Source organism: Danio aesculapii, chromosome 15 (genome assembly GCF_903798145.1).
Source record: "Danio aesculapii chromosome 15, fDanAes4.1, whole genome shotgun sequence".
NCBI lineage: Eukaryota > Metazoa > Chordata > Actinopteri > Cypriniformes > Danionidae > Danio > Danio aesculapii.
This window is the reverse complement of record NC_079449.1, coordinates 39,641,086-39,667,717: the sequence shown is the minus strand read 5'-3', so window position 1 is coordinate 39,667,717 and position 26,632 is coordinate 39,641,086. Positions and strand designations below refer to the sequence as shown.

Below are 26,632 nucleotides of genomic sequence, written 5' to 3'. Positions count from 1 at the left end.
AAAATACCAAAAATGTTAAATTCTGTCATCTGAAAACCATTGACGTCCATAGTATTTGGTTTCCCTACCATGGAAACAGTGGTACCATCAGTGGTTAAAGGCTTTCTTCAAAATATTTTCTTTAGTGTTGTGTGTGAAGTCACTTAAGTGTGAATAAATAAGTACATTTTCCCTTTAATGGTGTATTATGGATGTTTCCTTTACATTGAACTTAAACAATAAACAAGGCAATGAGCCCAAAAATCCAAAATTAACAAGTGCCTTTGCTGTAGAATATTTCAAATGATAAAGCCCTATTCCCTTTGCATCAGAATAGCTCATGTCTCACGTCTCTATTCATTTGGGAACGAGTAACTCCCTGGTTTTCTCTCCAGGGTGCAGATTGTCCTTGATCAGCCCTCCCATTAATTCTCTTTTTCCTCTCTGTCTCCTCCAGCTTATCAGACCCTATACTTTTTAGCCAGCCAAAATATTTTTCGCCGTTCCCCTGGAAACAAGGCACATAGCTTGTTGTACGCTGCAGGAAAGTGAATGTGGGCTTGCTTTCTCTCTAAACCAGCGCTTTCAGAAAAACTCTTTGGTTTCATTTTCAATGTTGTATTAGAAACCATTAGATTCTGGGAAAGCGTGGCAGTGGTTCCATAGAGAAAGAGAGAATAAGAACAGTGAGTACCAGCTACACCAGCCACATGGCAGTAGCATCTGCTGCGACCTCACTTGCCCTTCCCAGAGAGCATAACGTGTTCCTGCCAGCCAAACAAAACATCACCATAGCACCAGTATGCGTTTACTCTATCTGCAGTCAGCCATTTCAGGTCAGGAGGGCAAGACTGTACATTACATTCTTGAAAATAACAGTAATCTCTAGTTCCAATGGTCAAATAGTTATTTGTATTCAATTCAATTCAATTCACCTTTATTTGTATAGCGCTTTTACAATGTAGATTGTTTCAAAGCAGCTTCACATAGAAGATTATAGTAAATCGAAACTGTGTCAGTTCAGTTTTCAGTGTTTAAGTTCAGTTCAGGTTAGCTCAGTTCAGTGTGGTTTAACATTCACTATTAAGAGTCCAAACACTGAAGAGCAAATCCATCGATGCGCAGTGGCGACAGCGGCGAAAAAAAAACTTCACCAATTGGCAAAAGTGAAGAATTAAAAAATCTTGAGAGAAACCAGGCTCAGTTGGGCATGACAATTTCTCCTCTGGCAAAACTTCTTGTGCAGAGCTGCAGTCTAGGCGCCGGAGACTTGAGAAGCTGGATGTCCACGGGACTCGTCTGTCCCCGGAGCGTCACAGAAATCAGTCTCATGCCCTCCACTCCTCCATGACCACCACAGCAGCTGCTCAGGATACGGCCTGGTCCAGGATTATGGAAACCTTGGGATCATCGTGTTGCAGATTTTGGATTGCATCAGTCGCACTGCATAGTCTCTGGGGGCCTCGGGATGAGTATCCCCAGGTGGAAATGGAGAATAAAGAGAATAATTAGCATAGCTGCTGTTCATAGTGTAAAAAAACGAGATACAAAAACCTGCGTGGAGCACATTCATGTATCATACCGTTATGTGATGCACTGAGTGTATGATTTACTAAAAAGAGAGGTCTTTATTCTAGTTTTGAACTGCGAGAGTGTGTCTGAGCCTCGGACATTATCAGGAAGGCTATTCCAGAGTTTAGAAGCAATGAGAAGGCTCAACCCCCTTTATTTGACTTTGCTGTTTTAGGTACAACCAAAAGCCCTGAGTTTTGAGATCTTAAAGAGCGAGTTGGATTTTAGCGAGACAGAAGGTTGGTTAGGTAAACAGGAGCTAGATTATTTAAAGCTTTATAGGTAAGAAGCAATATTTTATAATCAATTCGAAACTTAACAGACAGCCAGTGTAAGGAGGATAAAATTGGGGTGATATGATCATATTTTCTAGACCTGGTAAGAACTCTGGCAGTTGCATTTTGTACTAGCTGAATATTAAGAAGAAGATTATTTCAAATATCATTTTAAGCAAAAACTTTTTCATGTACATTTGTGTGCATATTTTGACATCAAAGCCCTGTCCACAGGAACACAGGTATTTTCAAAGCCGCTGTTTTTTTTCTTTGTGGTTAGGCTGTTCATCCACATGAATTGACAACTTTATGAAAACTCCGACCTGGTTGAAGTTTCTCCGAAACTTTGGGTACAATGTTGTCATGTGGACACTACAATTGGAGTTTTGGCCTCATGACGTCCATACATGTAATGTTTTCTCTTTTATGATTGGGCAATATGGCTGGGTTCACACCAAATGCACACAAGACGCAATTAGGGCTGGGCAATTTGGCCTAAAATCAAAATCTCAATTAATTGAACATTTCAACTCAATTACAATTAATAAACAATTATTTTATTTATTTATAAGATTTTTTTGCCCTCATAGTTCACTGACAGGTTTTGAACAGTAGCTCACAATGACAGGCGCATTATTCATTCAATCATTTTCTTTTTAGCCTAGTCCATTTATTAATTTGGGGTCACTACAGCGGAATGAACCGCCAACTTATCCAGCACATGTTTTACACAGCGGATGCCCTTCCAGCTGCAACTCATCTCTGGAAACATCCATACACACTCATTCACACTCATACACTAAGGACAATTTACTGTAGCTTACCCAATTCACCTGTACCCCATGTCTTGGGACTGTGGGGGAAAACTGGAGCACCCGGAGGAAACCCACGCGAACGCAGGGAGAACATGAGCAGCTACTGTGATGGTCATGGAAGAGTGGAGAACATGAGACTGATTCCTGTGACGCTCCAGAGACAGACGAGTCTTCGCTGAGGCCAGCTTCCAGCCTCCGCCACTGAGACTGCAGCTCTGCACAAGACGTTTGGCCAGCGGAGAAATTAAAATGATCGTGCCCAACTGAGCCTGGTTTCTCTCAAGGTTTTTTTTCTTCACTTCTGCCTTTAGTGAAGGTTTTTTTCCCTCTCCGCTGTCGCCACTGGCTTGCATGGTTCGGGATCTGTAGAGCTGTGCATCACTGGATTTGCTCTTCAGTGTTTGGACTCTCAGTAGTGATTATTAAACCACACTGAACTGAGCTCAACTTAAACACTACAAACTGAATTACACTGTTCCTATTTACTGTGACCTTTTATGTGAAGCTGCTTTGACACAATCTACATTGTATAAGCGCTATACAAATAAAGGTGAATTGAATTGAATTGAACATGCAAACTCCACACAGGAACGCCAACTGACCCAGCCGAGGCTTGAACCAGCGACCTTCTTGCTGTGAGGCAACAGCACTACCTACTGCGCCACTGCGTAAGGGCGCATTACTTGATTTTAAAATAATTGAAGGAAATACACACTATGTACTGTTTATAATTATTCATTGAACATCAACATTGAACAACTGTTAAAACACACATTGACTTGAACCAACAGTCACTTTTTGTTGTTTTTTCATGTTAAAGGGCCATGAAACTCCCCTTGTCTCAGCAGCGTGTTTTCACACCTCTAGTTTGAAAAAGTCAGGAAAGTGGGTGAGTCCAGCTTTGTTTAGGTGGGAGTGTCAAGTGGCGAAAGAAGGAAAAGTTTGCATGGAAAGGGGAGTTTTATTACATGCACACATTAATTTTCAAAGCGGCAACACAAACACAGAGGCAGGGGAGATAGACAGTAGCTATGTTTCCATCCAAAAATGTGAATTAACTTTATGAGCAAAACTGGAATATCGCACGAAAGACGTGCGAATAAAGCAGCATTTCCATCCAACGAGTCAAGAATGGGTCCCTCCAACACAATCTCAGGGCAATTCGTAACTTTTTGATTTAGTGGCTAATTCGTACGATCTAATTCGTACAATTTAGTACGATTTGCTCCTAATGACGGTTGGGTTTAGGGCTGGGGTTAGGTGCCACGCCTCCTTTTTAAAAATCGTACAAGTTCATACGACTGAACTCGTACGAATTCGTACGAATTAGCCACTAAACTGACAAAACGTAAATTACTTACGTTTTCTCGTGAGATCAGGCTAGTCCCTCATACTACTTAACCAGAGATCAGCTGTGGCTGCAAAGTGTGGCTAACAGAGCGGGGTCACATGATAGGGAAGTAGGAAAGTAGAAAGTAGACTTTCGGTAGGGAAAGTAGTTGAAAAAATTTACCTGGAAAAATTAGATTGATTCTGAATGTTGATTTTGATTACTTTTCAATTAATTGCCTAGCCCTGGACGCAATTAAGGCAAATTCTGCACATCTATGGCAAACACGTTGCATATTCCATGTTGTCCGTATCGCGGGATAGTAATCTGCCTCTGTTCTCACATTTGAATTCATTTGTATGCAATGTATTCACCCAAATACTTAATTCCATGTTTGTGTGAACCCAGCATTAAAGGCTTTTATCTGTCGGTTCGGCGCACTTTTTTTTTGCATTTTCATGTTGACAGACGTTATTTAAAATACAAAATTGGGGAAAACTAATTTTAACTCTGAAATGACATGTGTACGTGTGGACATAGCTCAAGGTTAATTTGTTCCTATACAATAAGAAAATGTGAATAAACTACTTAATAAACTTATCCTGATGTAAACAGTTGTTTTCCGAAGTGCGTAGGCACAGTTTTAAGGAATAGCCGTGTCAATAAAGGCTTTTTAATATTTTTTCCACATTTTTCGAGTGCCTTGGACTGATTTCTGCAGTTTATTCTGAAGAATCCCTCACCCAAAGAGCACCGACACATTATTTAAGCTACCCCAGAGCAATTTTTGTTTGATTGTGAATGAACTATAGATTATTATTCTTTAGATTATTTAAAATGTTCTTTATAGAAAGAAGAGAAATCTATAATTTTACAAATTAATAACTACCTATATTTCGATTTGGCATGCATTTTTGGATATTGCTTAAAAACACTGAAAACACAAATGTGTTAATGTGTTTTAGTGGAAAAAGATTACACGAAAAACCTATGATAGAAACATTTCTCAAATAAATTGCTCGATTCACAGCAATCAACCCAACATTGTCTCAACAGATCACATGGAAGGTGTTTGCTGTTGTTTTGGCTTTCAAATACTATAGAATATAGCACTTGATTATTCATTTATCACTTCATTAATTAGCATTTTCACTTTTCTGTTACAGCAATTTACATTTTTAAAATAGTTAGTACTGAGTGCACCTTTCAAACAAACAGTCAATCCCATGAGATGAAAATCTTGTGGTTTATTTGCAAATTATTTATGAAATATTCCAAATTTTCATACAAGTAAAATGTTAAACTTTGTTTTTGTTCTGTCTGGCATGAAATTCCCTGATGGAACATATTTTTAAAAGTGCAATTTTTGAGGCTTGATGCAAAAACATCATTGTAAGTGATAAACTGCTGTAGAAATTGAAATTCAGTCAGTTTTTATTGCAAAATAAATAACGAGGTGAGTAATTAACCACCCAGAACACCCTAGCAACCTTATAACATTATGAAAACTACTGAGAGTGCCTTAGCAACCATCCACAACACTCCAGCATTGTGGTTGCAAGTCTTGCATGAGAAAACACTCCCCCTTTAAGATGGATGGATGGATGGATAGATAGATAGATAGATTAATTAACAATTAAGCTACACTTTATTGAACGTAGGCTACATAGACTATGTTTGAGAAAAAAAAATAACAGATACTGTTCATTTTGTTTCCTTTTGTACAGTAGGTAATCATGGAATATGCATGTCAATTTTTGGATCAGTTGATCTCTTCATACAAATTGACAATAATTTGTTACTTTGTTTTTTATATGCTAGAAAAAAATTTTGTATGATGTATGTATGATTAACTATTTCCAAAATGAATGAATAAATATTGTGTTTAGAACTATGAACTATTTGTTACTGAGCAATAGAGTGATTCTTCAAGTTTGTTAAGATACTAATTGGTGTTTGTGGCAATTACAGTAGATTATACAACAGAAGGTGTAGAGAGGAAATCATGCATCATCCTCTTATCAGCACTTGAGCTCAGTCTCTTCCTCTGCAGCATGTTTTTGACTGGACAACATTCCAGCGTTTCCTTATGCAATAACACAGTGACACATTGAAGATTGGAATGTTTTTGAAATTGTGGAAACTAGATGAAACCAATATTTCAATCTATGGCACATGCCAAGTCAGACACATTCTGGTTATGTACACCTATACACATTTCTGGAGAGCGCCAAATACATCCTAGGAGGTGTGTTTTTTTGCAGTTTTTATTTTCGTGAATCCACCACGAAAACTACTTTTTGAGATCTCACATTTCTCTCGCGAGTGCCATTCGTGCCTGCTGTGCTCGTGTTAATCCACCAGAGGACGCTGTCGACTGACTAATGGACTGACTAACTAAACCCAAACGATAGCGTTTTAAATAGCACTGCTTGACCAGCGGCCGCCCATTTCCCTAAACCCAACTGACAGTGTTTTAAAAGCAATCCAGAAAAGAAAAGCCTCCTGATTTTTACCACATTTCCAGATTTTACCACATTATCACCCTGTTATTTACTTATTTATTTTTTTGGCTATTGTTTTTGTCTTACCGTTCTTCATCGGACTCGAACCACATACTTGCGATCAACGCTGTTCTGCGTTTCAAATTTCTCTGACGTACGCGGTGAGCTACTTAACAAACAGCAGAGGTTAGCGATCAGCTGGTAAGTGTGAAAAGGAACAGCATCATACCACCCCGTAGCGTTCATTTTAAAGATGAAATGCAGCCATGCGTACCTCTGGCTACATAATTCATGATCTCCAGAAATGTATATAAGTCTGCGTTTTCAGAATGAGCCTGTTGGCACATGCATGTGTCAGAATTTCTGGATATTTTGTCATGAAAACACAATGACCTACTTTGCATAACAAGAATATTTCAATATTCTGGTTACTAGAGATAAACTAAACTGCAAACTGGCAGTAATGTAATTTAAACTTACTGATCATACATCATAAATGAGAAATGAGATGCAGTACTATTAAAACATGTTGCTAAACTATAAAATGTGGCCTAAAATGCTATGACAACTGCAAAAATCTACAGTTAGATAATAGAAGTAATTGTATTTTTATCCAACTGAATCATAATATAGACCTGAATCAAAGCGAACAAGTAAAACATTCTCATTATAGTCAAACTAAAATCCCTCTTTCATTTCTTCTGACTACTGTTCTGCATTGGTTTGTCTCGTGTCCTATTGGCGCGTGCGTATCCTTATCTAACCCTCATGTCCTACTTATCCTCTGCATTCTCATCATCGGGTTTACACTCTTTTATCTCAGCACACCCTGTGCTCACTATCTACTTGACTATCTAGGCATGAAAGGATCTTGCGTGATCAAAATAATATTGTTTTAAGGGATTGTTGCATGCTAACCAAAACAAACCAAGACGTCATCGCTTCATTTTTCACTATGTCTTGCCTATAGTTATATAGAATGTGGGTTTTGCATTGATTGTAGATTGGTTTTGAACTGATTTATGTATGCAAAATGTCTTTCTGCATGTGGTGCTACTTGAGAGACAATTTAGGAGAATGTGTTTGATTATAGTTGAGAGCAAGAGTTGGGCTCAGGATGCAAAAATTCCAATCATTATCACTTATTTTTAACAATAACTAATAAATATTTAAAAATTGACCAGTTGTGAGGTAGTTAAATGATTGTATACACTTTTGTTGGCCATTTTAAATTAAAAATAAAAAACGACATCACCCATGATAATGAGTGGAAATCCACCCATCAGTTGCACTATGTTCACCATTGGAAGACTTTAGCCTTGCCCACTCCCATGAAGCGTCATGAATGTCTTAAATGAATTGATGTCTTGCACTCCTAATATAATATTAGTATACATACTAATACTCTACATATATAAATATACCCCAGGGTTGAGTGATCATTCTAAATGAAATTGGAAATGTGGCGTCACGGTGGCACAGTGGGTAGCATGATCGCCTCACAGCAAGAAGGTCGCTGGTTCGACCCTCGGCTGGGTCAGTTGGTATGTCTATGTGGAGTTTGCATGTTTTCCTCATGTGAATAGCTGTTGTAACTTCGATAATGTTATGATAATGATATTTTGTTATTCTGTTTATGTAGCTGGAAATTCCTGAACTAGATGAAAAACCTCAAAGGCACTGTTTACTTAGTATTAATATCTTATATTTGTGCTTTCGCTTGTAGATTATTGTTTTTCTGTATTTTTATTTGACAGTGTCCTTTTTTTACCGAACATATATACTGAACCGTACCGAAACATGACACTAAAACAGTGATACAATCCAAACCATGAGCAATCTGTATTATTGCATCCTTAGCAATTAAGCAAAGCTGTGATTATCATGCACATCTTGTCAAAGAAGCATGGTTGTGTGATCAGCAGTAAATCACCTCTAAAGGCCAGAGGGCGCTCTAGTGCAGAAACTCCCCCAAAGAAGAAACCCAGGAAACACTGGAGCATTTCAAAGTCATGTCGATCAGCTGGTTTGTCTATAAGCTGACATATGTGCTATCCGCTGATGAATCACAGCTTTAAAATGCTAAAGTGTCCCTGTATCTGTAGTTACACTCAGTAAACAGCTGTGAGTTTGGTGAACTGCTCAACAGCGCTCCAATGTTAGAGGGAAATGCACGTTTTTTTAAATTTCAGTATCGATTGGTACCAAATTCCAGTATCGTGACAACCCTACTGTGTAGTAAATGTTGCTACATCTGTAAGCTCATGCTGGAGGTTTACTAGAACCAACTTTACTGATAAAATAAAATAATTTATAACAATATTACTGTAATATATAACAATGTTGGATTAACAGTTTTATATTTTATCACTTATTTTATCAATTTATCTCTCTAATTTCATTCATAATGCTTCATGATACTGTAGTTCTTTCCCTCATGAAATGTCGGCACCAGTGGCATAGTGGTTAGTGCGTCGACACATGCATTCTGGTGCTCACGGTGACCCGAGTTCGATTCCCTGCCTTGTGGTTCTATACTGATTCTTCCCCTCTCTCTGCTCCCTATACTTTCCTGTCAATACTCTCTACTGTCCTATACATTAAAGGTGAAAACCCCGAAAAAATAATTAATAAAACTGTGCCATACACTTCTTTGCTTCAAATCAAAGTTGGGATTTTGTGATTTTCCCCATAGATGATTGGTTTGGTTCAAAGCATGTAAATTTGATGGCAGTAATTCAGTGTTTTGGGACATTTAGCTCTTTGTGTCAGCATTGTTGGTGCCCACTATCATTTTTGTTCCTTTTAATGAGATAATTAATTGAGCATTTCTCTTCACTGCACAGTATTTGTTTAATTTGGGTGTCATTGTTGGTTCCTGTGAAGTCTGCCAGGTCACGTCCTCCACTCTATTATGAGAGAAGCCAAATAAAATCCGGTCAGAAAAGCTCTAGACTGCTATCCGTGGCAGTGTTAAGTTCTTCAACTAAAATAAGTGTTAGAAATGTTTGCTGCCTACAGCTTGACACAAATAGAAACTTGACAGGTCCTTACATTAATAAAAAACTATGAAAGAGTGCGCTTTTATCCGCTTATCTAATGAATGAACAGTGAATTATTGTTGAGACCAAAATGTAGTTAATAGATAAAAACTACCACCTTTAACATTTGTTATATTCTGCTGCATTGTGCTCTTCGTTTATTAGATTAGCAGAACACATTTAGTCATGATAATGGCGCAGCAGACCTGTCAAGTTTCTGTTTGTGTCAAGCTATTTTCGTTGACAAAATTAACACTGATCTTTGGTCATCAAATTAAGAGCTCATACCGATCACATTACAAGTAGTCAGCCAGGACACAATACAGTTTTTACCTGTCATTCCACTATTTTATTTATTATTTAAGTCAATATTAACTATTTGGATAACAAGATTTTGTTACGTTTTGTTACGTTACGATTTTGATATGTTTCCTTGCGAGATCAGCCTGTGATCCATGTGTTTTGGTATTTGCCTTGACAATCCATAAAAAGAAATGGGGAGTAACTTGATGAATAAGCCATGTATTTTCTGCTCAGGTATGTAATGTTTTAGGCAAAACATTTTTAAAAGGATTCCATTCATACACGTTTTTGTCTAAAGCATTATGCAGACAGTGATTTTAGTCACATGTGCTTGTGGCTGGCAGAGTTGGTTTAGTTGCACTCTACATAATCATGTGACTAGGGGATGTTGGTTTAGTGGTGGTCACAGAGGGTATAGATGACGTGTAGAGTTTAGATCAAACTTTGACCATTACATCACTTACCAATAGTTCAACCGAAAAAATTAAACTGTGGTCCTTGGTGATTCATAAAATGGTATTCCAGGAAACACAAAATCAATATGGCTCCTGGTGATACACTGACCTCTTGTGAAGTAAAACAATCAGTCTGTGTTAATTACAGCATTATTGTCTTTAATTGATAGAATATGCAGATGTTCAGTTTTTGGTGAACTATCACTTTTACATTAATTATAAAAGTTAAAACAAATTCAGCATTGCACCACAAGAATAGATTACGATTTAAAACACATTAGTTATTTTAAGTTATAATAATGAATGAAGTAAAAGTTACAATACATTATTTACATAATAAAGTTCAAATTCAGATTTGCATCACAATTATATATATATATATATATATATATATATATATATATATATATATATATATATATATATATATATATATATATATATATATATATATATATATATATATAATATACACACACACACACATTTATTTATACAACAGTTCTGTCTGGCTATTGAATCTGATTGGCTCATAGACTTGCGATATTCTGCAATATCAGCCTCCAGCCTCTTCACCCTTGTGTATTACTCTGCCCACATAGAGGCACAGCAGATCAATAAACTCACTACAGTTTGACAAATATTGCAGCTGTTGGACAACATAATGTACTTTTGAGGCTTTTTTTAGACAAGAATGTAGTTGTTTAGATTGCAACTATGCAGTTTATTTATAAGGATAGTGCCTATTTTGAAATATTTATAATTTCGGAAATTCAGCACTACGGTGACCATTAGCCTGTCATTGAGCAGAGCAAAGAGGGTTGACATTCTGCCACAAGATGATGACAAAGACAGCATAATAAGTGCTTTGGGGAGAAAAAATTCAGTGAAATTTCAAACTACAGTTGATCAAATCATTATAAAACTGGTAAATTGCACTCAAAGTCAATCTCTCTCTTTTGTACGTTGTAGTGCTTATATTGCTTAGTATTTATACCATAGTAATCTGGTAGTGTTTGCTTTGCTTTGGCTTTTTTGGGGTTAATTATTGTGATCTCCCAATTACAACAGAGAAGTACTGGGAAATGTCTCTAGACTAATGGCATTTCATGCTGTTCAGCCTTATTATATTAAAATGTGAGCAAAATCACCAGTTTTATCATCACTGTAGATATTACACTAGAGAATCATTCAAATACTAGCTCTAAAGTGACGTTTGTGAAGTAGCAACAGTTTTTGCTGTTCTGATGTGAATAAATGGCGGAAGAAAGTAGTTCTTCGTACAAAAGGATTTTTAGAACTCTCTGTGTTTGATTTTCTTTTATATATACATCATTATGCTATTGAACTGTTGTATATAGTGCGATATGGATGTATATTGTCACTGTTGGGAGACTAAGCCACTCGGCCTGCAGCCTTGTGCCAATGCACGCCTCCCACCAGTGCCGATATACAGCCATATTGCACTGCTACTCGTGTGATATTGCTCATATATATATATATATATATATATATATATATATATATATATATATATATATATATATATATATATATATATATAATTATAAAAACAAAACAAAATGTACCCGGTGAACATATCAGCAAGTAAAAATCAGAACCACTGGCCATGTAAACAAAAAATTGCAAGCCCTTAAGAACTATACAATATAGTGTAATTAGCGCAATTATTAAAAACACTGCAACATTATTATTAATCGGAATGAAAATATTACATATATTACGTTAGCATTAGCATTTTCAATTTTGGAATAGATCACTTTTAGAAATGATCAGTTATTCAGTTCATTCCACAACTATTGGATAATCTTTCATCTATGGAATGCAAAATTAATTGTTCAAGTTTAATCAGTATGATACAAATCAATGGTAGCGGTTTGGTTACCAAGTCAACCTTGAAACATGGCATGAGGAAGAATAAACAAAGACAAACTCTTCATTCACTATCCCTTTAAGAAAATAGTGCACAATCACTCCTGTTGACGTCAAACAAGCATATTGGCGGAGGTAATGCTGGCTGTAAGCAAGTGCTGGGCTGCTGTTTAACCCATGTGACTCACGTTGTGTTTACCGCTATACTGTGCTGCAGTGATAACGGCTTAGATAAGAATTTCTCTGTGAGGCTTGATAAAGAGCTGAGCATATCAGAGAGCACGACTGCTAACAGTTCACCCTGATCCCGCTCTCCCGCCTACCAAAACAGACCCAGTTACCATCATTCATGTGCAGGAATGCCTCATACCTGTGCCAAAACTTAGCTCTACTGAAGGGAAGCCAGATCCTGATGCTGGTTTGTTGGATTTTTATCAGGTTTTTTTATTGGTGGTTTGGATCTGGATATGGTTTGAGCCAAATTGGAACTGGCGGTGCCCATATGAGTGGCACAGTGCTTGACATGCCAGAACGTGTGAACTCTATAACCTCCCTTTTACAGCATTTTGACTAAGTTGAGCATACATTTAAACAAAGTTAAAGAAATATATCTATGAAAAAGTTATAAATTAGACAAAAATGATGCAATCTAAATCTAATCTAGTTCATGTAGTCTAGTGTTAAAAGTCTATGCTCTGTAATGTTTCCGAAAGAGGTCTGAAAGGGTCTTTCATCTAAACTGAAATGTTCTCAAACAATTAAAATGAACTGTTTTCGGACAGTTTTGGACATATAGATTGAATGTTTAAAATAACAGCATTTATTTAAACTATAGAAATCTGTGGTAAATAAAACACATTTACTGTCAGTGCATTTATTCAATGTATTCATGGCCAATAAAATTGTACATTTATACAGATGCCATATGATGTATATGTATAATAACATATTTCAATTATATTTAGGATTTAATGTAGGGCTGGGTGGTATGGCCTTTTTTTTTCCCACAAAAACTTTTTTCTCCCCACAAAAATAAAATGCTTGTAGTTGAAGGTTATTAAAATATAAAACCTATAGTATATTAACTTATCATACTTATAATTAATTATGGGATATAAAAAGGCTAGAGATGAAAAGACACCACTTTTTTACAAACCGATACGAGTATGAGTATTTTAATTTGTGTACTTGCCGATACCGAGTACCGATTCCGATACTTCTTATATTTGGTTTCAATGAAAGCGCAATTAATTTGAAAGGAGGTTTTATTTTTTTGCTTGTAACAAAAAAGGATGAACACAATAATATTTAACAGAAGGCTATTCCAAGCCAAAAATATACACACATTGTCGATAACCCTGTAAATCGATAGACCTTATTAGGGATTATTTATTAGACCTTTGTAGTAATAATAATAATAATAATAATAATAATAATAATAATAATAATAATAATAATAATATAAAGTAAACCATTTTATACAATTACAGTGAAAGTAACCTTTTTCAAGATTTGTTTTGTTTAGTTTTTTTTAATGAACATGCATTCAGAGTAGGTATGGTATGATAACAGTTTTCAAGGTATACCGCAGTTTGGAAAAGTCAGGGTTTTAAAACTGCCAACATTTTCTGTAATACCGTTCCTTATGGCTCGTTTCCACTGACTGGTACAGTACGGTACGGTTCGGTTTGGTACGGGTCACCTTTATCAAGCTTGCGTTTCCACTACCAAGGGTACCCTTTTGGTGGGCGTGGTGTATGACAGAAAGTTTCAGTCGACGTCATTCTCGCTCGAGGAAATGTCTACAGTAAAGCTGTACAGGTCACTTACATATCATATGAGAAGCACTTCTCACAAAACAGATGCTTTACACACAAAATAATTGTGTAGAAATATTTATTACTAACCTTTCAATGAAGATGAGTTGATTATAACTGCAGATCAATGACAGTGCGAAACAGACTACTGTAACGTCTGTAATTATATCAAATAACTAAATAAATGAACATATATAAACATATACAGCCCCTTACAGTCTCCGATATGTTATCAACTACAGAAGAACACACACAACAGACATTTTGTCCGTATTTAGGTTCAAAAACAACCCAAAATATAGCTTAAAGTCAGTGTAAACCTCTCATCTGTGTCTGTAATCTTCAGCAACACATGTAGCCTCTGTTAGAGAACAATTCCATAATTCTGAGTTCATATTAGTCCAAAAGGTGAAGATAACAATAATAGTTAAACATGACTTTTGTTCATGTTTGCAGAAAAAATAATGTGCTCCTTTTTTTCCGGCTCCTCCCTGTTTTTTTTCGCGCTTCACTCTCGCGTTTGTCAGTGTCTGACAGGATCGGGTTTCAAAAGCACGTCAATAATCAAGCACAGGTTGCTATCATCAGCTCAAGAAGTTTGTTATTTCAGTTATTGACGCGCGGCGAACGCAAGCAAGAAAGCGAAACCGCTAGCGCCTCAGACTGGCTCATAAAAAACTATGGTGCACAGGGTAAATCTGCTCTTCTTCTTGGCTTTGTGGCTTTTCATCATAACAAGGACAAGGTTTGTTTGAGCTCGTTATTCGTAGCTCGTTTGTTTGACCATGGCTCATTATTATATGTATATATAATTCCGCTGTAATGTCTCGGCTCGTCGGCTGTGCGTGTATTTTAAACATGGCGGGTTTTTTGTTTTCATTCTGGCTTGTTGCGTAAGCGAATGACGTATCTCTGTAAACCAATAGCGTTCAGCTGCGCGTCTAGCTCTGCCTTTTGGTACGCTTTCTCGTGTTTGGTACCCTTTCGAAAGGGTGCCGAAACAGTGGTACGGTACGGTTTGGTTCGGTACGCTTTTTGACAGTGGAAACGGCTATAAAAGCGTACCAAACCAAACTGAACCGTACCATACCACTCAGTGGAAACGGGCCTTATGGTATGTGATTTTTTATAAAAAATTTTTTTGTTCGTTTTTTAAGACCATAGTATCTTCAGCAGAAAAAATATCCAAAGATGCCGTGTTAAATTGTAAAGTAATCTGTGTTTTTGAAACAAATGAAGACAGCAGACATCAATGGTTCACTGTTCCAAAATATTATAAGCCTTTCAAAATGTATGTGTTTTATTGCTTTTTTGCATCTGGTAGATTAGTCTAGTGCACTGAGCGAGTTCTGTCAGTGTTGATATTTACAGTAATGAATGTCTATGTGGCTGGGTCACCTCATTTATGTGGAAACAGCAGCATTGGATTACAACATTAGATCGGTAACAGTTCCTTTCATATGCGCGTCTTCTTCATTTAGTGTTTTCTTACAATGAGAAATTACTCCGCAGTTTCAAATGCATGTGTCTGATGGTGAAGGCGTGACTGAGAGCCCTGAATTATTTTGGCAGGCGTGTTTGTGCGCCCATGTTTTTGTTTTTTCACTTCAAAGAGTGCAACATTTCTCCGAGGTCTCCTCTGTTCGCTGCATGTTGATTGTTTGTTTCTATGGCAAGTGCAGGGGGAACTACGGGAACCCAGAGGGGAGCATCATCTGTTAAACTGATAGCATAAACTGATTTTCATTCAAACTAATCGATGTAAACATCACACTCGAGTTAATCAATAAAATCGATTTATCGCCCAGTCCTAATTTAATGGAAACATGTCAGGTGCTGTCATTTATTTTCAATATTTAAACATGTTTTAATCAAGTGTTTCTTTTTGCAACCATGTGTTTTCATAAATAAAATATCATTATTGTTTTATAAATTAAATGAAGGGCGACGCAGTGGCGCAGTAGGTAGTGCTGTCGCCTCACAGCAAGAAGGTCGCTGGTTCGAGCCTCGGCTGGGTCAGTTGCCATTTCTGTATGGAGTTTGCATGTTCTCCCTGCGTTCGCGTGGGTTTCCTCTGGGTGCTCCGGTTTCCTCCACAGTCCAAAGACATGTAGTACAGGTGAATTGGGTAGGCAAAATTGTCAGTAGTGTATGTGAATGAGTGTGTATGGATGTTTCCCAGAGATGGGCATCCGCTGCGTAAAACATGTGCTGGATAAGTTGGCTGTTCATTCCGCTGTGGCAACCCTGGATTAATAAAGGGACTAAGCTGAAAAGAAAATGAATGAATGAAGTAAAATAAATTATAGCTAGCAAGTTATGTTTTTTGCAATAGTTAAAACAACTTGTTAATATTGTAACTTCTGTTGTTATAACTTGGAAACCAAAACATTTTTGAACTGATATTTAGGTTTATTTGTATAAATTGCATTTTAAAGGGCGCCTATGATGAAAATCATCTTTTGGAAGCTGTTTGGAGAGAACTGTGTATAGGTATAGTGTGTCCACAGTCCTATTGGGCTGATTTGAAGACAAGAAGTCTGTTTTTTAAATTTGACGTTCAAATCCCTCGCATTTTGATGCCCACCGCAATGTGACATAGGAGTGCGGTTTCCCAGCCCACCGAATTGATTGACAGCCGCGTATTACATGTCTTCGTAGTAACGTGTATAATCAAAGCCACAGGACAGGATGTGCGCAAAGCAACTGTGATTAAAAGATCTGTTCAGCTCTCTGTGATCATCAATCATCATCAAATATGATCAAGAATGAGTTTTACAAGTTTAAAACGTTTTTAAAACAGTTCAATCCCAGTTTGTTAAATCAAGTTTAATTTGTACATTAACAGCGGATATCCATACAGCAGTGTATATTAACATGTATCCTGTTAAATTTATAGTGCAAAAACAGTGCAAAGTTAAATGTGCGTGCTGTGTGTGTCTGTGCGTGAACTTGTAATGGCATTGTGTGTGACTCGTTGCAGACCTCCACAACAAATACTTCAAATAATCATTAGGAACGTTCTTACTTTAATATTTCCCACAAATGTTACGTGAGATCTGCTTTCTTCATGTCTGTCACTGTGCTGTTTATCTGACGCAGCCGGAGATTGAGGCACACTCTGACAGGAACGTGGAAACGGTGGGTGGGGAGAACCAGCATTAAAGTCACAGCCAACAAAAACAGCTACAGTACATGGTGTTTAGAGCAGAAAATTCCAATATTCTGAAAGGTATAATAAACAATCTGATGGTGTTTTGAGCTGAAACTTTACAGACACATTCTGGAGACACAAAAGACTTAAGTGAAGTGTTCAAGTATTGAGGCCGATGTGGATCAGAGACAGAGCTGTGTTCAAAAACCCCCATAAACAGCATTGATAATGCTGGTGTGTGGGCGATCAGCCATTGCAGAAATAACGTAAAGTGAGTGCTATTTTAAAACATGTGCGTGTTTGACCTTTGGCAACTGCCACAGAAAAGCTTCATCATTCTGACACCTATGCAGACTGTAAATCTTTTAAAGGGCCAGAAGACTCAAATATTAGTTTTCTATCTGTCTATCTACAGCGGATAGTATAGTCTTTACTGCTTATATATATATATATATATATATATATATATATATATATATATATATATATATATATATAATATATTTGTTTTTAAGATTATTTTTGCCTTATTGTCATAGGAGAGTATATATAGACCATTTCAAAGTGGTCATGTCACTGAGCCTTGAGCATTTCCTGCTTGTTATTAAACTATTTCAAAACTGTAACAAGAGGCAATTTAATCATATCTTAGTGTTGAAACAGCTCTCATACCATTATTTATCAATATGTGGCTCTTTTTGGATTCTCGGAAGTTATAGAATTTAAAAAATGTAAAAAAATGAAATACTTTGGGAACATTGTTTTTGTTTACGTCCCTTAAAATGGTCTATAGACATGATCAGAAAGGTCTGTGAGGTGGGACTTAACGTTTGGACTCCTGAAGCATAATATCGCTATATGATGGTGCACTACACACAAGGCTATACGTGCTGAGATTTAATTGTTTTGTAGGCTAAACCATGTTAATAGAACAGTGTTTTCCAAAATAAACCAACTCAGGCTCATTAGATATATGTGCCCATGGTTACATTTTTGAGAACCCAGAAATATGTACCCTTGACTGGGTGTTCTTGCCGTTTTTGTTTTCACAAATCCACTAGAGAGCGCCCTGTACATTTGTGACTATCTCAAATACATTACTGGGGCATGCTTTCTCATACGTGCCATTTCTCGTAATTCTGCCAGAGGCCGCTGTGTACATTTCTGCGAATATAAATGACCTTCTAGAACGCGTCCATTAGAGAGGTCAATTGGCTTGTCATCGTACTCGTACATAAGTGCATAATATATCAGCTAGATCAGTGGTCCCCAACCTTTTTATCACCGTGGACTGGTCAATGCTTGACAGTTTTACCGCAGACCAGGGGGTGGGGGATTTTGTAGATTGCTAGGCTAGTCAGTCAGATAAGTTTTATTTATGGGGAAAATTATAATGCACTGCAGTGTTTGGGTGTTCTGTGTTGGTCTGAGGTAATTAGTCTACTGAAATGTGTATATTCCATACAAGCTGAAGCTGATCTGTCAGTTCTTGTCACTCAACTTGCGGTGGGCTTGGGCATTCATTCATCTGGGGGCACCTGAAAGGTGTGAGCGTGTCACGCCACTTACGCGTGACAAACAGCTCACCTTCATTAGAAATAACGAACTCTAGAAAAGATGTAATATGCAAACGGGCCCTGAAAGGCCGCCATCATTTGCGATCTCCAGCAGTTGACCTTGCACAGACATGGTGGATTTACCTGATTTGTTGACAAATGGGTCTATTCCTTGGCAGTTCGTCGGTCTTTCACTGTGCCTTTTCCCCTAAGCAAAGAAACTTTCCAAAGACATCTGTTTCTTACCCATTTTACTGCTTGTAGGTTAAAATTGGGCACTCAAGTGACTGAGATATAAGCGAGAGAATACGGTAATTTTTCAAAATAAAAGACTTTTCAAAATAAAAGATCGTTCAAACTATATAATAATAATAAAGATAATAGATAAAAATAAAATGAAAATAATTAATGATTTCTTGTGCGGCCCGTTACTAATTGATCCATGGACTGGTACCAGTCTGTGGCCCGGTCTTTGAGGACCACTGAGTTAGATATCTACTGACCTCCTTCCCTAAACCCAACCGATAGTGTTTTCAAAAGTGGTAGTGTGCTTTTACACCAGTATCACACTATTTTTTTGCTTTAATTTATGTGGTTTCTAGAACCATCCTTTATTGGACTTGAACCCCGGTCCACCTCCCAAATCTGGCATAGTACACGTTGAGCTACTGAACAAACTAGTCACACCAAAAAAAAAAAACATCCATAAGGAGCTAAGGTCAGCAGTACCACCCCATAGCATTATTTTAGACACAAAATTCAGCCCTGAGACACATATTTCTCGTTTCTCAGACATGTATCCCTGGGCACATTTTCCCAATGACCCTGTGTTGTAACAAACAGTGTACTTCACCAAAAAATATACATTTTATGGAAAAAGCAGTGATCATAATTTGTGAACAGCACTGATTGTAACATGAAGAAAACTTGCATCTAACATTTTCTGAAGGTTACAACAGTTAAAAACTTACTTTGAATGATTTTAGCACATCTGAACACAGGTCATCACTAGTCTCTCACAAACACCACTAGTCTCTCACAGACTTCACTAGTCTCTTGACCTACTCTTCCTCTGTCTTTTTCACAGTTGACTGATTGAAGTGTTTCTGAGACATAACTTTGTCCTTATGGATTTTCTAGAGGTTTTCAATCAGGTTTAGATCAGGACTCTAGTCTGTCAGTCCGTCTTTCTGTCTGTCTGTCTGCTAAATCTGCAACATGCACCTGTATTAATATGTGTAGGTGGCTCTGTTATGTTTTGCACATTACTATATACACTCCAGATGTAAGGCCACATATGTCCCTCATCTCCTCCCAGTGACTGTTTAAATAATCAGATCGTAATGCTTTTTCCAAATGCACTGACCTCTGTTTTTCATTATGCCCACTTGTGATTAGAGCACAGTGTCGGATTTTAATATCAGGACCTCGGCGAACAATGTCACAAAATGTCCTCATTTCATCATCCCTAAATGGTTTTTCTCAAACCCTCTCTACTGTACTCAACCAGGCTATGGTGGCGTGTTACCCTGGCAGTGGCACAGGATACGTGCGACATGTGGACAATCCGAATGGTGACGGGCGCTGCATAACCTGCATCTACTATCTGAACAAGAATTGGGATGTGAAGGTATGCGGTGATCCTGTGTTTACTCTTACTGGGAATGATTTGTCATGAGTTGGCCCACACGAAATCCCACATTTCTGCATATTTTGTAGCCCATTATTGAGTCTGTTGATTTTCTTTTGTAAATGTGTTCCTGGATAAAAGTGAAAGTGCAAACTGCAGTTTGAGTCGACAAATTAAAAATGAAACACCCGAAATTACATGAAACTCCAGATGAAATGTGGATAGCGTAGTGACGCAGTGACATTAATCGAATTATGTGCTATAACATGTAAAACAGGATCATGAAATGAACATTCAAAAAGCAACTCCTTAAAAGTACTATTGTCCTATTCAGATTAGGGCAAATACTTTTACTGATGTCCATGTAAACATAGTCAGTGTTTTACTGTATATTTTATGCAGTTTAAGTCAAAATCTTAACCCTCTTGTAAAGTAAATTTTTTTAAATATTTCTCTAAATATACTGTTTAATGTAGAGAAGATTTTGTTCAACACATTTTTAAGCATAAAACTTATTTGAACAAATAGTTACTAAAAACTAATTTATTTTAACTTTGCTATGATGACAGAGCTTAAAGTGACATTTAAAGGCTTAACATAAGGTTAATTGGTAACAAGCCAAGTTTGGTTAGTTGAGAAATTCATTGGACAACAGTGGTTTGTTCTTTAGCCAATTGAAGAAAAAAAAAGTTTAATGGGCCTAATAATACTTACCTTAACAATTATATAAAAAAAATTTAATAAGATTGTCTCCAGAAGACACAATTATTACAGGAAATACTGAAAGTATCCTTGCTCTGTTAAATATCCCATATATCAAAATATATGGGAAATATTTTAAAGGAATACAAAAACTAATAGCGCTGATAATAATAATATTAATAATATTAATATTATTAATAATAATAATAATAATAATAATAGGGCGACGCAGTGGCGCAGTAGGTAGGGCTGTCGCCTCACAGCAAGAAGGTCGCCGGTTTGAGCCTCGGCTGGGTCAGTAGGCGTTTCTGTGTGGAGTTTGCATGTTCTCCCTTCATTTGCGTGGGTTTCCTCCAGGTGCTCCGGTTTCCCCCACAGTCAGGTGAATTGGGTAGGCTAAATTGTCCATAGTGTATGTGTGTGAATGAGTGTGTATTGATGTTTCCCAGAGATGGGTTGTGGCTGGAAGGGCATCCGCTGTGTGAAACATGTGCTGGATAAGTTGGCAGTTCATTCCGCTGTGGCGACCCCGGATTAATAAAGGGACTAAGCAGAAAAGAAAATGAATGAATGAATGAATAATAATAATAGAGCTAATAATAATAATTTTGTCTTTTACTGTTTGATTAGGTTCATGGAGGTTTACTGCAGATCTACCCTGAGGGTCGTAATGTTGTCGCCAACATCGAGCCTGTTTTTGACCGTCTGCTCATTTTCTGGTCTGATCGCCGAAACCCACATGAGGTGATGCCAGCTTTTGCCACCCGGTGAGTATATTTTTATATACTACAGTCTTAAGTATTTACAGGTTTAAGTATTAAAGGTGCAGCAGGTAATCTGCCAAAATGCTATCCATTTTGCATAAAATCTTTAAAAACACAATTCATCCCCCGCCGTCCAAAGCCACGCCTCCTGATATCACAAACGGGCACTGTAAAGATAACAGTAGACAGCCAACAGTATCATGTCATTCGCAAGTTAGAAAACGTTATAGTACTTTATAACACTACAATTCTGAACAAAAACTGTATTATATCTAGCACGTTTTCAGTTGTGTAGCATGCAAAACTTGTCATAATGTGCAATATTTCAAGCAAGCAAGAATCGCTTGTCTCACTCTTTCAGGCGCTTTGTCCTAAAGTGACTACTGTATGCTTAGTGCTTGGCTGACAGGGTGCAGGAATTACGCTTATTACTAAACCATACTTACATGCTATTTTTCAGACCGTATATTTAATCATTACTATTGGAATGTGAAGAGACTTTCGACCAGCACAACAAAAATGTTTCTATAGACAATCACATGCTGCACCTTTAATATATATTTTTTCAACAATTTTAATATTAGTTATTTTATGTGCTTTTGGCTTTTATATGTTTAGTTTTAGTACATGATCGTTGGTTTTCAGTTTCAGTTAATAATAACAACAACACTTCATCTATCTAAATACCTTCTATACGATCACATATTTTTTCATTCATTCATTCATTTTCTTTTCGGCTTAGTCCCTTTATTAATCCAAGGTCGCCACAGCGGAATGAACCGCTAACTTATCCAGCACATGTTTTACGCAGAGAATGCCCTTCCAGCCACAACCCATCTCTGGGAAACATCCATACACACTCACTCACACTCATACACTATGGACAATTTAGCCTTCCCAATTCACCTATACCGCATGTCTTTGGACTGTGGGGGAAACCGGAGCACCCGGAGGAAACCCACACGAACGCAGGGAGAACATGCAAATTCCACACAGAAACACCAACTGACCCAGCCAAGGCTCGAACCAGCGACCTTCTTGCTGTGAGGTGACAGCACTACTTACTGCGCCACTGCGTTGCCCCACATATTTTTTTATGAGTTCAAATTTAGATTTTTGATTTCTTTAGGAGAATTAAGCACCAAATGTCACGGTGGTTGCTTTAATTTTATCTAGAAACTGCAGTTAAACATATGTTCAAGTACATTTTTGCATTTTTACAAAAATGTAGGGTAAAGCAGGTATTTCCAATGAGCCTGTGTTGCCAAAAACATGTATGAAGAAAGTATAAACAGAAAATGACCCCAGAAGACCTTCATGACAGTGCATGCATGTCAGTAAGTCTCTTAAAATATCAGTTAAACTGACCTTTTTATTACAAGTCAAGGTTGTAGAATGCTATGTAGGTGTAAAACTGAAGTCCTGCACACACACACACACACACACACACACACACACACACACACACACACACACACACACACACACACACACACACACACACACTCATCTGACCTCATCCACCATTGTTCTCTAGCACTACAAACACAGTGGTTTAATCTGATCTTTTGCACAAACGCCACACCTGCAGTCGGCTTTCCTCAGGAAGATGAAATGAGTTTGATGCAGCAAATTAAAAGCTGTATTTTTGGTGTAGTGGAACAATCAGAGCAGCTTGTTGCCGTTGATGTTTTAGGATGATGGTAGGTGTGTATCGGGTCTGATCGCGGCTGGGGGCCGAGGTGGGGCTCAGGAAGTACGTGTTTCCTGAATACTCGTCGCTTCAGTTTGTGTGCTCGTGCCGGCAGGAGAGAGGCAGGAATAAACAAACCAGACGCTCTAGTGCTGTTGGTGTTGACTTAACCCTTTCTGTGCTGAGCAAAAGCATGTGACTTCACATCACAACGCCTGAGCTTTTCACTGCATTGAATCAATGAATACTAATCAGACTGTTTGAATCTGTCTTTGTCTTTCCACAGTTATGCCATCACCGTTTGGTACTTTGATGCAAAGAGCGAGCTGAAGCGAAGGAGAAGTACAGACTGGGTGAGTTTTGTACTTTATACAAAAGCCATGTGGATTAGCTTCATTGCAGGTTTTCAGCTTGCGTTCAGAGTTGAGTACTAGACACAGTTACATCTTACATTAGACTATTTTTACGGAACATTATAGCCCAAAAATTCTGTGTAATGTTTTAGATAAGTAAATTAACATTATTTATTTATTGATTTATTTAGACAAAGCGGCACTTTTTTTAACACTGATGATTAAAGGAAATGTTGAAATGTTTAAACTGTATTAACTGTATTAAAAAGTGTATTAAACTTAAAGATATATATTAAAGCAAATTCATTTGGATTTTTGAGGGGAAAAAATAAAAGTGAAAAACAGATAAAATAATAGCCTTCATGCAATTTTACCATGAGCGGCAGTTCTGTTCATCTATCTTATACCAACTAAGCCTAGCAGTAACCATGGATATTTTAGGCTCATTTAGGGGCCGATCACACCAAACACAGTTTGAAAATACGTCTATAAAAAAATTCAGCCTTGAAAAATTCAGTTGTCTTAAATTTCAGATGTTCAATATTTAAATTCAAATTAAAAAATTCAAATACAAATTTTTTAACAGCATATAAAAATTCAGATTTATTAAATTACAATTGTCAATAATTCAAATGAACACAATTCAAATTCAGATTGTTTTGGTATATTATTACCAAAACACACATTTTTATAACGGAAAAAAGAGGTTCGGTGTGATTGGCCACTTCTGCCCCAAGTGCGCATGTTTGCTCCAGCGTAGCCTTCGAGCAGTCGCATAGCCCTCGTCATGGCTGTCGACAACGCTGATGTGTATCTTTTAAAATAAAATGTAACTACATGTTGCAACAACGCGTAGGGCAAGCTCTGTAATTGGTCAGCTTAGTAGCACTGATGAGTGTTGGCGGCGGTGAGAGCTGTGCAAACCCATTGGAGTGAGTGATTACAAGTGTTGAGTCCGGTGAAGGAGCTCCAGGTGGAACTTTTGCGGGTTCCTGCCTCTGAATAAGCGAGTTTTAGCTACTTATATATATTAAACATCAGAAAAAACAAAACATCCACGAACACCAGGCAGCGTTTCGGAAGAGTTATTGCAGAGCAGCACAAACAGCGTGCAGAAGTATAAATGCACAGGCAATCGCGCCTGAGCATGGTTTAAGACAACCATGGTTAGTAAGAGTACACCCTAACATTGCTAAAGCATGCTAGCAACATGCTAGAGTTTTAAAAAAAATTATAGAAATAATAAAAAAAATGACCTCAGAATTTAAATCATGCTACAAACTTACAAAATATTGTAAAATTACGCTAATTCAGGTAATGCTAGGAAATGTTAGCAACATTTAAATCATGTTAGCAATGTGTTAATTCATGTTAGAAAAATATCAACAATGATGCTAAAACATGCTAGCAATATGTTAAAACTTACTTGCAAATTGTAAAATGCTAAAATCAACATGAAAAATAATGTTAGCAACAGGCTAGCCACATATTAGCCAAATCTTGTTTCAAACTTTGTGGCTTATGCAAAGTTTTAAATAAAAAGGCTGAATCATCAGTGTTTCTCAACCACGTCATGGTGGACCACCAGCTCTGCTCAATGTCCTTAAACTTCTCTACTCAATGTCCTCCCTCCTGCTTAAACAACACACCTGATTCAGATCATCAGCTCATTAGGAGAGACTGAAAGTCCTGTAATGGTGTGACAGATGAAGGTGAATCCAAAACAGTGCTGGTGGTCCTCCAGGAACGTGGTTGAGAAACACTGTCACACTATCATTAAATCATATTAGCAACATGCTAACTTCTACAAACATTCTGGTATAGCTTTCTCAAGCAAATGTCACTGTTTGCCTTGACATTTTTTTTATCATGCTAAGTAATCATCTCTCTGTCGCTCCTCACAGCTTCAGGACAGAAAGGAGTTCAAGTGCCCGTCACACAGAGCAGCAAGACCTGAATGTCTGTCAGTGAAGACTGTGCTGCTGCTGCTGCCCCGCCATTGGAGGATTTCAAGTGGAGATGCAAGAAGCCTAACCAATCGCTGCTCTTTCTGTGGCCTCAGACATCAAACCACAAGTTAGACATACATTAGGTGACTCAATGAACACCAGTAATGAACACGTCTCTTTACTTGACAGTGAAAGGCTGGCAGACATTTTCCTTGTCACATTGAAAGTCAACAGTTACCTTAGTATTTTGAGTCATTTCTGTATTTAATAATAATCAAGCCCTCACTTTTCCTGACACTACACCTGTGTGTAAATGGACAGATGAGATTTTCCAGTGGCCTTTTGTCATATTGTGTTCTGCCCTGTGAATGTGTAACCATCCAAAGTTCGCTCAGCTAGATCATCAGACCTGACAGAAATTAACTAACGATCATATTTTGCACGGACGCTTCAAAGCACAGGATCCCTTATGATTGAGCCTGAGAAGAAGTTACGGTTAATTTGCTATGAATGAACAGGGCCCTCTGATGGTGTCCATTTTCACGCAAGGCTTTGCTTAAGAAATTATGCAAATCTAGTAGCAGAAATCGCAGCTCCCCCCATTTGCAGCAGACATGAAGGACGTACTCTTGCAGTCCGTCTGCACTTTTTTTTTTGGTAGTTGTCCTTGCCATTGCATCAATTTACTGTGTATTTTCAGAAAGAGATACATTTTGTAGATGTCAAACATTAATTGAAGATGAACTGATGTAAAACATCTGGACGATAAAAATTATCATTTTTATTATTGTTTTATGTTATAATTGATTATGCAATAAATCGACAACGTTAAAATTCAAAACTATTT

At 37.4% G+C, this 26,632-nt stretch overlaps 1 protein-coding gene across 1 annotated transcript in view; it reads left to right on the top strand.

Moving 5' to 3' along the window:
• egln2 (egl-9 family hypoxia-inducible factor 2) overlaps positions 1-25,878 on the top strand; it is a 42,475-nt gene extending 16,597 nt beyond the window's left edge. Inside the window, 5 exon segments of the mRNA XM_056473247.1 lie at positions 20,205-20,324; positions 21,657-21,793; positions 23,770-23,798; positions 23,801-23,836; positions 25,741-25,878. Of these exon segments, the coding sequence (XP_056329222.1) occupies positions 20,205-20,324; positions 21,657-21,793; positions 23,770-23,798; positions 23,801-23,836; positions 25,741-25,793 (375 nt within the window). The 3' untranslated portion in view covers positions 25,794-25,878.
• Positions 25,879-26,632: the final 754 nt, after the last annotated feature.